General features: G+C 44.0%; 1 protein-coding gene across 1 annotated transcript in view; it reads right to left on the bottom strand.

The window, feature by feature from the left end:
- The window catches only part of SCN4A (sodium voltage-gated channel alpha subunit 4), a 1,232,571-nt gene that overhangs the window by 580,147 nt on the left and 637,590 nt on the right, over window positions 1-14,834 (bottom strand). Inside the window, exons 6-7 of the mRNA XM_086923780.1 lie at window positions 5,616-5,707; window positions 2,737-3,018 (exon numbers count right to left, since the gene is read on the bottom strand). Of these exons, the coding sequence (XP_086779906.1) occupies window positions 2,737-3,018; window positions 5,616-5,707 (374 nt within the window). The remainder of the gene's footprint in view (window positions 1-2,736; window positions 3,019-5,615; window positions 5,708-14,834) is intronic.

The raw sequence follows: 14,834 nt of genomic DNA, 5'->3' as shown, positions 1-14,834 counted from the left end.
CAATAAGATGAGAAAGATCCAGGTGGCAGCTGGATTGGAACTTTCATACCAAGATTGGTTAACAGAGATGAAAATATTAATTCAAGATTTTTTAAATCAGAATAGGGATAGGGCATCCCTGTTTTCAGTCTGCAGAGCCTTTAAGGCTACCATTCGGGGGCAGATTTTTGTTTACATGTCTCAACAGTCTAAAGTTCATCTGAAGCGTATAGCTGAGCTTCAGTCAGTAGTGATTATAGCCCTTTGGCAAGAAACAGCTTGCAGAGTCAACAACCTTCCATGGAGAATTTATTGGGTAAAGCCAAACATGACTTAAGAGAGTTTTTTTATCTTGGAGGTAATTAATAGCGCAAGGGCTTTTCAAAAGCAGTTATAGATGGACAGTCAGATTATTGGAAAAAGTCTTACATGGTCAACCCGGTTTAAGCACAATGGTGCGTTTGTTAGTCAGCCACAGAAGCCGGGAACTGTGGAGGTTGTTTCTGGCCAAGGTGTCCTAAGTTTTTCTGCAGCATTATAAGATCTTGTATGAAACTAAATATATGATTCCACTGGCCAGCATAACCAATATTTTCAGTCTATCAGGCTACCACAGCAGGCAATTTCCCAGGAAGAGAGGATGGTCTCTACTATAACAGCATTAGATATTAAGGAAGCTTATGCCACAATGCCTAGTGGGAAGGCTTGTGACAACAACGGTTTTTCCGGCAGAGTTTTTTAAAGCATTTGCAAGCAAGCTAGCTAGGTTCTCCCTCCTTTAAGGAGTCTACAGTCAATAGCATTTTTTTAAAGTGTAAGAACCCAATAGATGTAAACTCATATCATCCAATTAGCTTGTTGAATGCAAATTAAAAACTTTTAATGAAAGTATGGGCTATTCACATGACTCGGGCAGCCCAGGCTGTATTACATAATGATCAAAGTGGGTTTGTGGCTGACCGGGTGATGTCGATGAATACAGCCTTTTTAATACATGCACTGGATTACTTTGAGGTTAACTATACTCCTGCTGCTCTAGTAATGGTCGATGCAGAGAAATCATTTGACTGGGTTAACCGAGATGTGCTTTTCTATGGCTTGACAAGGTTTGGCTTTCATGCCCAATTTATCACAATGCTACAGAATGTATAAAGGGGCACAAAAGAAGGAGTTTGTACGTTCTAATCTTGCAGGGGTAGTTGCTATGAACAGGGGAACTCATCCGGGGTGTCCTCTGTCTCCATTTTTATTTACCTTCTTAATATTCTATTAGTCCAGATTCTCAAGAATGAAGGGATTGAGACCCCGGTATTAGAAATGGCCAAAAAATAGATGTTTGAGGAGGATATAATTACATACCTTAGATCAGAGAAGCAGATCATCCACAAGGGTCTAGATGATTTTGAGCTATTAAAAATGATCTGGAGATATAAAATTAATCAGAATAAAACGGAATTACTTCTTTTTAACACTGTTGCTAGTAATCTCCCCCCCTCTCCTTCAGCAGCAGGCCTGCTCTCAAAGCCCGATTCACTATCTGGGGATTTCTGTGCCTGTGGACTGAATCTGAGATTAAATGCCCATGCCATGTAATTCTCAAAGTCTTCCTTACGTGCACTTTACTCAGGTGTAAAACGTTGCAATCAGTTCTGCTGCTGCAAAAGGCATTTCCACTGATGCTATTCTTTCATGTAGAGAGCAGACACACTGCAATTCAAAGCACGTATCATGGCCAATCCTGAGTCCCCCTCCTGGAAAGATGGGCTATTACTCCATTAGAGCTGTCAAGCGGAGGGAAATATATTTTTTTACTGATCGCTGGGAATGTGTTTCTGGAGGGCCCCCCACTGAGCGCCTGCCGGAAGTCGGGCTCTTTAAAAAAAAGAAAAGGACTATACTCTTTAGACAACAATCATTGAGGGGTGGGGAAACAGAGGTAGGCAACACGAAGAAGTGGCGTACCAAGACAAAGGAGAGGAGAAGATATGGCGTAATGGCCAGAGCTGTCAACTTTGGAACTGGGAAACCAGGCTCAAGTCCCAGCGTCGGCTCTGGATTTTGTGATTCTGAGCAAATCCCTTAATATTCCTGTGCCTGAAAAAACTAAAATAATGAACGCCTTCTGTAATGTAACTGAATAGTGTAACTGAACCTACGTAAAGCACTCCAATACCTTCGGGTCAAGTTAGGGCTATATACAACTGCAAAAAAAATAGTGTTGGTGGGTGTGGAAGTAAAGAAATGGCAAAAGGCATGCGCTGTTGTAGGCTGGATGTACAAAGAAGTACCTCAATCACAGCGCAAGGGGTGGACGGAAACTAATTAGGAAGAATCATTCTGTATTTGGTCCATGCACCAGATATTAAACAGGATGTGACACCGGGCCTTCACTAGCCAATTAGGAGTCAGCAAAGAAGGCACACAGGCTCCTAGCCTTTTATTGTAAACAATAAGTCTTACAAGCTGGTGCGCTTCTCTTTTACAAACTGTGTGTGTGTGCGCTGTTCGTTTTTTAGCTAGCAAAGTGAAAAGTGAGTATGGGAGTGAGTGATTGAAGACATTTATATTCACAACTTTACATCTCAAGAGCACATATGTGCACCCTTTATACGAGAGGGTCCACTCAAATGCCAGCCTCAATCAACAACAATTAACTGTGTACAAGAGCATTCACCCAATTTGTAATCTCAATAAAGAATCGTTTTATAAGAAGGCATGCTTCGTAAAATAATTCTGTTGCATAAGGCATCTGTTTACCTGTATTGTGAATGTACTCCTCCCAGTCAAAAGTACTATTACTGATCGCCGTTGTATCGTTCACTGTTGTGTTGAAAGACGTGCCATTTTCAAACCCAAGCATGTAGTCGTCTACCATGGTGTCATTGGGGGCAGGCCACCGCACGCATTTCTGCCTGAGGTTACCCATGAAGAGCTGGAGGCCAATAAGTGCGAAGACAGCGAGGCAGAACACAGTGAGAATCATGACATCCGCAAGTTTCTTCACTGACTGTATCAATGCCCCAACAATTGTCTTCAGGCCTGGAGGAAGGAAATCAAGTATTTTCTTAGTGGTGGTCTGATGCAAGGAGCTCACAAAGCCATGCACACCTTCAAGCACTTTTCAGATATGTAGTGAACATCTATGTTTTGTCTTATGGACCAAAACCAAATTCGCGAGTCAAATTAAGATGTGCCTGAGGGGTGTAGCAGATCCTGGGGACTTTGCATTCATAGCGTATAGTGCTTTTGGTTAGTATGCAATCTGTAGCAAACACACTGTTATTCACCAAGAAGCTTCACATACTCAACAATTCAATGCACATACTTATAAAGGCTTCGAGTTAATAAGGGTTAACTGATCATGAGTGCATGGATAATTGGTTGTCTACATTGCTCAAAAATACCTTTAAAGCACAGTGACGTACACCTTCGGTATTCCTTTCTGAAGTCACCAGACCCCAAAACAAACATATCCACCTTGCCACACCACAGCCATCATCCAATGAAGCCTGCCTACATATTGTCTGTTGTATCCTGCGTCACCCTTCCCAGATTACTCTATTCCAGCTACGTACGTACAAAGCTTCAGAACTGGCTGTACGGCAATATTTTCTGGCTACACAAAATATGTAAATAAGTAGATTTCTGCGTAGTTTTAGTAGCTGGAAGTCTCTCTAGCAGCGAAAGTAGCACTAAGTGAAACACCGGAAAAATAAATAATGTTGAATAATATCACATTCAACTTTTAGAAAATTAAAATGTGCAATTGAAAAGTTAATTGCAGACACTTGAAAAACGAAACACGATCTGGAATTCTGAGAGTCCAATGTGAGGATTAATAGACTGGGCATATATGGACAATTCGGGAATTGATTTCCAAAAGTATTGATGAAAAAACTGTATTGATTAGACTTATTAATGGTGGATACATTTGGGCTCCTAGTCTGTATCAAAAATACGATTGGTGAAAATGTAATTGCTGCTTAGATTGTGTAGTTCTAAATGAGCCTGAAGATTGCCTGCGAGGTGATCTGATAATCCCATGGGGAAACCCAGCCTTTAGGATTTACCTGGGGCTTGCTTTTAGATCTGCTTTGCTTTGACCTTGAGATTGCAGTTTTAGGGCGTGCTCTAAGGCTTTACTTCGTCATATCTATCACTAGGCATGACACAGAGGGGAAATGTGAGCAGTGTGTGAGGGAACTGGGAGGCTGGGCATCTCATCCTAGTTTCAAGAGAGCACGGATACCCATTCATTAAACAAGCGGCAGAGCGGGAGCTCTGAGCGGTTTACTTTACTATAAAAAAGTAGATCTATTCACACAACCGGAAGATAACTAGGAGTTTCTCAAAACCATTTATGAGGGTTGATCAAAAATCTATTCCTAACGTAAGTGCCAACAGCTTAGTCCAGAAGCAGACAGAGGGCACGGCAGTCAAAGACAGTCAATTATTGCAGCAGAAATCAGGATTGAGCTGATGTATGAGTCACCAGTGCATCCAGAATTCAGTGCCAAACACAAACTCCCCTTGGACTTTGCGCCCTGTGCTAGCCATTAATGGTGTCCTAAGACTTCAGATGGCCATCCATTTTTAAGTGGAACAAAACACAGTTAGAACAATTGTATCCCATCCCACATAACTATGGTCAGTCCAAAAACGCTACTACGTCCATCTGGGAACACCCCAAGAGACAATCTGATGCTCCGCACTTTCCAAAATCAGGAAAGCCAAAGTTACTAGTAGCTGGCACTGTTATCGCCTCCAGAAGGTACACTTCATTTAGGATTTCCTAACAGGTCATGCATGATCTAGACTGCCCCGCACCAACGATAGGAACACATAGAGAGATAATAACACACGTCCACCACAAGCCCATAGCAGTGTCGCCAATCTGCAGCTACCTCTTCCCGTCTGATGATGAAATGCTAGTCCTAACACCCCCTTGCCAGAACATCCACAAATCCATCTGACATGGTCAGCATTTGGATGTGAACTATCGATTCCGAACTTGATTCTGAATTATTAGTCATCTCATGAATTCTCCATGACACATCGTTGTGTGCAGTGCTAATAACATCACCCTAGAACTCCACAGTATGAACAATGTTGTACAGCAATACTATGCAGGGTGCAAAATACACAAACCCATTGCTCAAGAGCAGGTTACCTTTGCCGGCCAATAGAGGTATTTCGAAATATGATAGACTCGAATATTCCTCTGCAATAAACTGAATCCTTGCACTCTGGACGCAGTCCTCGAGCAGCTAACCTCTGCTCTGGATATCAACCTCACTTAAAGCCAGGCTTATTGTCAAATATAATGTGAGCTTCTGTTGCAGGAGCGTCCTCCCAACCATGTGAATCAGAGCCTCGACCCATCCTCCTCAAAACTCACGCTACTCTGCTCACAAAAACTTCACCCCATACCTACACAGCTTTACCCCCAGCCCAAGGGTGCTGCTTTCAAGCGAAAATATGTGATAAATAAATGCATGCAGCGAAAAGGTGTAGGGAGAGCTACATTTCTAAAGCAATATAGCACCCCAAAAAAGTCACAACATAGCATTTAAACAAATCTTAACAGAACGAACGAATGCCTGCTGTAGGTGGCGTTTAAAGCATGCATACGGTACCTGGAATTACTGTGATTGTTTTAAGTGCACGGAGAACACGAAATGTTCTTAAAGCAGAAACATTTCCCAAATCTACAAATTCAGTGGTATAACTATGAATAGAAAAAGAAACAGGGAGTTGGAAACATTGAGAAAGTGGGAAGCATTCTGCTTATTCAGTCAAAAATTAAATCTGTCCCCTCAACACCAGTGAGCGCCTTCCAACAGTCGGCATGCTGCTCAGTCAGCGTAGACCTAGGCTTACAAGCGATACAGACAACATGCCAAGGGTGCCAGCAAGCCAAGCATTCTCTACTTTTCAAAAGGCAGATACAAGAGTTCACAACAGCAGATTTCAATGTCTAGTAATATACCATAGAGCGCAGCAACAATTATCGATAAAGCGTGTTCTAATAGGACACAAATTGGACATTGATTATTGAGCAATGTAAAATTTTTATTTGGACAATATTTTCCTATTATGGAGTTATTCGTAAGAACATTGCAAGTAAAAAAAGTAGGGCTGTATAAAATTCAGTGCTGTGTTTCAATATGGTTTATGCAATTCTGGGTAAACCTTTTTAAATTTCATGAAATTTAAACAGGTTTGAAAAATGTCCTTTTTAAGAAACTGTAGTAAATGTGGATTGTTTCACTTATTTTGCAGAACAAAACCTGTCTTTTGACATTTTGCTGGAACAATTCTTAAAAAATAGCGAATGTTGTCAGAGTACTACATAGACAAATAAGGTTCATATTTAGAGTTTGGTGGACATGTTCTGCTAGCAGGGGAACCAGGATTTGAACCTCGCCTGTGTTTGTCAGACCCTTATGAAGGAGAAGGCAGTGGTCCCCTGCACTTCCAATCTCATTCACAAAGGAGACATTGTAACTGAGCTATGGTTCTGCCTGCATTGCAGTTGCAAACCACTAATACGTGCCACATTGAATTGCATACCATACTGAATCGCAAAGAGAAAGGAAGTGATCTTCCATACGGCGATTTGGCATGCGTAGGTAAACCCATTTTGCAAAAAGATGGATTTGCGATTGTAAAGTACAATTAAACATCTTCCTCCTAGTGACTCATACCTTTCTTAAAGGAAAGGAAATTGTACGGCTGTTGGCATAGGTCCTGCACCATCCCTGCTTAACGCCTCTTTGATAAGTGTACATGGGACAGTTATGCAAGAATACAGAACTGACTGGCTAATCAGTGATGCAAGAAGATAGTTTTAAAGAGAGTGGTAGCAAAATCATTCACTGCCATGTTTGCTTTGAAATTTGAACAAGGGCAACAGGGACGTTTTAAGTACGGTTTAGTTTGAAATTTGAATGAAGGGAACAGGGTCGGTTTATGCAGGAAGGTGAGCTATGTATACTACATAAATGAACCCAATAATCCTAAGGAAACTGAGACAATTATAATGTTTATGCAGAAAGCTTCCAGTGGAATTTTTTTAAAATACACACATTTCGTTTTTGTAACATAATTTTGAAGGCCTGGGTACATATATAAACTTCAAGTAATCATTTACTTACTATGAAGAAAAGGACATAATCCTGTTGCCTTTTTAGGTCTCACCCTGGCGAAAAGCGCACGAAGCGCGCTCTCGCCGCGAGACCTATAGCCGTCCATTCTGCTTCCAAGGAGACAAGAGACGGCGACGCACATCACGCCAGAATCGGATCAGGTCACGCGCGCACCATCTCCTGTCTTCCTTGAAAGCTCCAACACACACAGCCACACCTCCCCCTGCTTTCGCAAACGCATGCGCACACACAGAGACACACACACACGAGCGCACATACACGCACGCAGACATACAGAGACCTACACACCACCCCCCTCCCCCCGCTGCCACACACACACACACACACACAAGCGCACAGAGACATCCCCGCCCCGTCCCCCTTCCCCCTCCAACTAAGCCCCACTCACCGCATCGGCGCCACTCCGAACTGCTCCTCTGGCCAGGCACTCCGTGGGCGCGGGCTTCCGATGACGGAAGTCCCGCCCCACGACAGGTTTTGGTTTCGCTCACGTCTTGTCCCATCAACACGCTTTCACTTTCCTAGTATAGGAGAGGTGCACGCGCATGGTGCGAGCTTGCTGCAAAGGGGTCTGTACCTTTTTGTAAATTTTCACCCCCCCTTCCATGGCTCACCTCAGACAAGCTCTGCTACAGTACGGTGGAATTCAGTAGAACACTTGGCCTGCAGGTGATGCTGATTTCAATCCGCAAGGGTACGCAAGTCGGGTTTGCTTTGTTCCTATCCGCCGGTAGCTTTGCAAACAGCATACAAATTTAATGATTTGCATTGTGCCCCCTCCCCCACCCGCAATCCGCGGTCTATACATTTTTACCATTTTTAGCACTCGGCCAGAGCACAGGCAGCTGATGCCTCTGCGGGGACCACCCCCGGCGCCCTGAAGTTATGGAGTCGCACTGGACCGGACGCGCATTGAAGACTGACCCCCTAATCAAGGCGCTCCACTAACCTGAACATGAATAGCAGAGGCCTCCCCCTGGAAGATATTCTGCATTCAACTCCATTGCAGAGCACTGCAGAGGCCACTGCACACCGGGATATAAACGGCACTTAAGTCCTATGCACATGCGTGCTGTCTCACTCCCTGTAGCATGCAGTGAACTTGGAACCACGCATATAGCTCAGGCGTGTGTTGCACCACTGGGGGTATATTACACCCGCCCCCAATTAAAGATTGTACCCTAGAAAGTGCACCAAGGCTAGGGTTATTCCTTAAGGATTTCTCCACAGTAAGCTCATCTTAGCGCAGTGGAGACTTTATCTCTGAGCACCAACACACAACGTATGGACCCGAGCTCTAAGTGCCTTAAGAAGGCCTGGTGGACATGCGCACATGGTATATGCACCCTGTTAGTTCGGAAGTGTACAGCACTCGAACGCATGGCAAGTGGTACAGAGAGTAGCAGCTGGTTCTAAAAGCGCAGCTACGTTTGGCTTTACATGGCACAACTGAGCCATCCCCTGTGGGCTGTCGACGCAGCTTCCTGGCAGACAAACTGCACCAAAGAGTAGCATACCCAATATAGTGTATGTGCGCCCTGAAGGATACGCTGCGCTCAGCTGGCGCACGCACTGTGTGTGAGACACAGCTCCCTTACCAACTCCTCAGTAGCATCCCTACCATCGCCAACTTAGCTCTCCATAGGACAGTGACACACACTCCCTACCATCGCCAACTTAGCTCTCCATAGGACAGTGACACACACTCTGCACGCAGCTCCATTACTGCTAGCTCAGCGGGCGCCGGCCCCCAGCAGTCCCACTGCATGTGGCTCTGGCACACCTGAGGCAGGAGGCGCTGCTTGCCGGCCTTACAGCAGCACCCCTCCCCCAGAGTGCGACGGAGTGTGCCTCTGTGTGTCCTATTGGTGAAACGTGCAATTTGTCTATATATACATTTCCATGGCACTGTGTGCCTACGTGTGCTTGCAGTGTGAGTATGGGTCAACTCCTCAGCACTCACAACTGCTCCTTGTGAAAAATGGACTGTCTGCTCCTACAAAGGTTCGCTTACCATGGCCCACGCTATTTACTTTGATTCATTTGTTAAAGGACTACTGGCGTCTCCCGCCTCGTTACCTTTTAAAACTTTCAGTTCCTTTTTTTAGTTATTTGTAATCTGTGTCATGAAGAGTCATGCTGGCTATTATCACTCAACTGGGCAGTTACAAAATTCGGAAATATACTGAGCGGAGCCCCCTTAAAGCGCTATTGGCCCTGTAGCCCTTAGAAGCACACACAGCTGTAACTAAGATATTCGGAACTACTGTCGTAGTGGCAACGAGGAAAGGGGACAAAAAGAGCATACTGTGTATAAAACGACAATAATTATCTGTTCCATTCACAACATCCACAGTGCTTCTGATTTACAGCAGCACCCCTCCCCCCAGCGGGCGCTGCTTGTTTGTTAGTCTGTTTGTGTTCGTTTCTCTGTGCGTACATGCCTGCTTTCCGTTATTTTTGCATGCTCCTCTGTGTGTGATGAGTGAGCCTGTCTGAATGACTGCAAAACTGAGAGACAGAGTGCGACGGAGTGTGCCTCTGTGTGTCCTATTAGTGAAACGTGCGATTTGTCTATATATACACATTGCCATGGCACTGTGTGCCTACATGTGCTTGCAGTGTGAGTATGGGTCAACTTCTCAGCACTAACAACTGATCCTTGTGAAAAGTGGACTGTCTGCTCCTACAAAGGTTCGCTTACCATGGCCCACAGTATTTACTTTGGTTCATTTGTTAAAGGACCACTGGCGCCTCGCGCCTCATTACCTTTTAAAACATTTAGTTGATTTGTCTTATTTATAATCTGTGTCATGAAGAGTCATGCTGGCTATTATCACTCAACTTTGCGGTTACAAAATTCGGAAATATACTGAGCGGAGCCCCCTAAAAGCGGTATTGGCCCTGTGGCCCTTAGAAGCACACACAGCTGTAACTAAGATATACGGAACTACTGACGTAGTGGCCGCGAGGACAGGGGACAAAAAGAGCATACTGTGTATAAAACGACTATAATCATCTGTTCTATTCACGAAAGCCACAGTGCTTCTGAGCTGCTCTGGACACATGTGCCCAAGGTAGAGAAGATGTGAGGTCCAGTATCTAAGCTGAGTATGAGAATGAAAATACCGCCTTTATTTAAATCCTAGATTTGGTACATGCCTAAATTGTGTGATCCTGGTCAAATCAATGTATTTGCGCCTCTTATGAAAGAAGGCAAATGTGGTGTGACGTTTGTGAGAAGCTTCAGGCGCCTCATTTCCGCCCACTTGAACAAATATTGGCCTGAGTGAAAGAGACTTATATTGCGCATATGAACATTGAATTCCATGGAGATGCGGAGATGTTTCTGTTGAAAAGCAGTCACTCTCTCGAAGTCCCTCATGTAGGCCTGGTTCCTATGGGCTTTATCTTTTCTACTCTCCCCACCTCACCCTTTTTTCTCTGTCTCACCTTCCTCTCTCCCAACTTCACCCTCCTTTCTCTCCACTACAACTTGCTGCCCCACCCACTTCACCCTTCCACCGACTCAATTACATTAACTTTTTTTCAAGTATGAACTATTTAAAAAAAATAAAAGCCATTGTTATTTGTAATATCAATACATCTAAGTCACATAAATACAACACATATTGCATTACAAATGCTATAGGTGTCACATTTGCAAAAGTTATAACTAAACTTTAATGCTGCAAAACCTATTGCATTGTAAATGCTTGTTCTTCTTGGTAAGTAAACTATTGGTTGAGATAATTACCGGTACACTGTAATCCAGAATTGTGTTTTATTGGAAATATTTTTCAATTGCACATGGGTTATTGTGATTTATGTGAATTTGTTTAAATTACAGAGCCACGAAAATGATAAATGAAGTTGCTGATTAATTAATTTAAGTGGCCCCTTCTAGTAAATACTATGAGAGATGAGTGCATGAAATATGTTTTGAATTGTACATGTCCTCTTTTCTCCTATTTTGTACATGCTGATTTAATTGTCACAGTTACCATCACTCCAGGTACTCCTTAACACTTTAATGTTTCTGTTATTGTTAAGTGTCTTTCTTAGTATGGTCAAATGTTGGGGCAGTCTGGTTGTGTCTGGCAATGGTACCCTCATACTACCAAGATTTTGGGAGAACAGGTGGGGCTTTGTGTGCTCTAATAATAATAATAATAGCGAGGTTTATAGAGCGCCTGGTTACGCACACCGGGGTGTCCCCGCACGATTGTAAGTGGGAGTAGCAGAGCCATAGCAGCAGACGGAGCCAGTCTACTTGACAAACAGGTGAGTTTTGAGTTTTCCCCTGAATCTGGACTCCGATGATTCCAGGTGGAGTTCCAACGCGAGCCAATTCCAGCTTCTCGCTGCTAGAAACCGGAAGGACCTGACCCCCATCCCCCCCCCCCCCCCCCTCCTTCGTGCTTTTTTTACTTTGGGAATTTTTAATGAGCCCGAGGATCTCAAGGCTCGGGCTGGCTCGTAGGGAGTAATAAGATCCTGTAATGGTTTTGGTGCCTTGCCGCCTCTAGTCTACAATGTGACTGAGACTTGACTGACTGAGAAGATTGTAAAGCTTTTTTTCAACTAGACGTAAGTTTGGAAGCTTGGAGTATGGTTTATATATGATTGTTTGAAGGATGACTTTCTTTTTTTTATAAATCCTTTCTAGGTCTGACTTGACAGTTCAGTTGTTGCCACTCCCTATGTGATCAACAGAAAAAAAGCCTTTAGAATCACTATTTAGAGAGAAGGGCTTAGATTTCATCCAAATGTTGGTTCCTTGAGTAAACATTTGATTGAGCAGAAGTTATGTGCTTCCACTGAAAAGTGCTTGTCCTGCACTTTTGTAGGAACGCGTATGCTTAATAAAGCAAGACCAAGTTGGATGTGGGGGCAAGCTGCTGTTCATTATGAAAAGTCACAATAAAAAGGCAGTAGGTGTGACAGTTAATTTGAAAAGCATAAGTTAAAATCAATAGGAATTTAAGGAGATACACGGCTCCTAAGAGCAGCTGTTAGGAAAGCTGAGGCAAGATGGCGTCCGTGGATCGTGAGGAGTAGGCTGTGCTCTACCTAGCTCCTGGCCCCTGTTGTGGATCGTAACGGATTACGGACTATGGCGGAGCAGGGCTACGAGAAGAAAAACCCAATTCACTAGTAGCAACCTGAGCAACCCGAGCGCATAGAGTCAATAGATGCATGTGCCGAATTGTTGTCAACTTGCCAAATAACATTGCCAAATAACATTGGGATCAGCGTTTTACCCACCAGAGTCGCAGGCATCACCAGGATCATCGGGAATCGTCGAGGGAGTAGTCGCTGGTGCTAGAGGTCGTCTGTGCCAGCTGTAGCAGCGGGTCGGAGTCGGCGTCGGCGTCGACGAGGTCAGCATTGTGTCAGGAACAGAACTGTGTCGGGGGCAGAATCAAAATTCCCCAAAATTCCCCAAAGGACTCCAACGCTATTTGTGAGCCGCGCAGAGGGAGAGGGAGAGTAGCCGAGTGACGGGCTCCATTACTCCTCTTCACACATCAGCTTCACCCAGCTTCACCCAGCTTTACCCAACGGGGGCCAAGCTCGGAGTTTCGATCCAGCTACGGAAGGCAAGGAGGCTCAAGCAGGCTCAAACAGAGACAAACACACGAACCGAGCTGAGGCAGCCGAGCAAGCTGATTAAGCCGGTGAAAGCAGTAACAGGAGAGAGGAGAGAAGTGATCACCGGTCTAGAGGAGGCTCGAGGTTTTTGGAGAGTGCCGGGGGTCCTTTCACCTTGGCTGTCACCTTGGCTGCGAGCAGGCGATTAAGGGGGCCAAAAAAAAAAGAAGATAAAAATAAAAAATAATAATCACAAAACACAACAATATACAATATACAATAATACCCCAATAATACCCCCAACAAACAACAGTGAGAGACCAGTTAAAACCTCCAAAATCCTAGCCTTGAGTCTTAAACCGAGCCGAGCTTTGTCAAGTTGTGTATTACTCCAAACCGATTTCTATCTGGTGGTTGGTCAGAGACAGAAGCAGCAGCTGCGACAGAAGGTATCCAAAAGTGCCTGAAGTGGTAGGGGGTAGTGGCATTTGAACAGGACAGACAGGATTGGAGCTGCTACATTGATATCTGATATCTGATACTGATTCTGATATTCGTTATTCGTTATTCGCCATAAGACACGCTGCAAGATACGTCCGGGGGAAAATAAAATATAATAATCTGTTGGAGACCGTGAAACTGAAAACTACGAGAGACTGTTTGATACCATGAGTGACTGCTAAAGACTACTAAAGACTGCCTAAAAAAAAAACCCTCTGAAGGATTGAGCAAGGGTGTTCACTGCCAAATCTAACAGTTAACAGCTGCAGTAATTTGTAGTAAGTTGCTGGGTGCTTTGCTGTGTGGCGAGGTCAACAATAGCTCGACAATAGCTCAGCAGCTCAATAGTTTAGTAGCTTAATAGCTTACCGATTAACTGTTCAATCTCTTAAGATCCTAATTCTACAATATAACATTGCACGACTGCGTGTCCAAATCCGAAAAGAAAAGACGGATGCAGGCGGCACCTTTGTCATTCACGGCTTGGGCAGCTTGGAAAATATCCCGAGGCGGCACTGGATTACTGTCCGCAATTGGGGGTGCCTTGAGCAGGGCACGTAATTTTCCCATTATTCCCAGGTGTTCTAAGTATTCAGCTGCTGCTGTAACAATTGCCTTCATTTTTCCGGTGCAACTTAAGCAACTCAAGCATAAGTACAATCAAAAAAAAAAGGAGAGGCAGGGTCTCAATCAAGTGTTTAATATGGCAACCACTGGCACGCTACAAGGCGAAGGGTCGAACAGCGGATCTGGTCCGAGTAAACAGAATCAACATCATGACTTTAATGCTAAAGACAAAAATACAACTAGTTTACAGCAGGAAGTAAACACTCAGGAGATTCTGGAGGAGGCCGAAATACAAGGCCAGGGAAATATGGTACTGCGGGTTGAAACCAGGGGTCAAAAAGTAAAGAAGAAAAAGACAAAAACCGGGAAAAAATAAAGGAGAAAGAGAAAGAGAAAGACCGACCGAAAGACAAACCGAAAGATAAAGAAAAGGAAAAAGAAAAAGAAAAAGCCAGTGAAAGAGGCAAATAAAAAGAAAAAAGCAAACATAAAGACGACAAGCAAGAAAATGGCCCGAAAATCCAACTGACGCAGGCCAAACTGGAACTACAGGCAAAAAAAGCAAAGCGATTGCAGGCAATCAAAAACCTAAAATTGGCTGCGAAGTCAAGTGGGTTGTCACAGGATTCCCAGCCGCGGATTTCAACAATCTTCTGTCCCGTTTCTAAAGCGCCCGCCTATCAACAGAATCCGGTAGAAATAGATACCAACGAAAGCATTATACCTAAAACTCAGAGGAAAATAGATATTTTAAGTGAGCATCATGGCACTTCAGAGGCGGGTATCAAGAATGGATCTCCAGGGGATGCACCCCAAATTGTACTACGAGCGTCAGACTCTCAGATTCTAAAGATAAAACAGAAACCTTTAAAGAGGGCAAACAAGTGGACGAAGAAGATGACTCGTCTGCCGATTATTGTGCCCCTGACGCATTATCATCGATAAATGCGAGCAGTATAGTGACAAATAGCTTAGCACATATAGAAGATGCAAGTGGCTCAAACCTAAATCCTAAGCCAAACC

Source organism: Lissotriton vulgaris, chromosome 5 (genome assembly GCF_964263255.1).
Source record: "Lissotriton vulgaris chromosome 5, aLisVul1.2, whole genome shotgun sequence".
Lineage (NCBI taxonomy): Eukaryota > Metazoa > Chordata > Amphibia > Caudata > Salamandridae > Lissotriton > Lissotriton vulgaris.
This window is presented reverse-complemented; position numbering and strand designations above follow the sequence as displayed.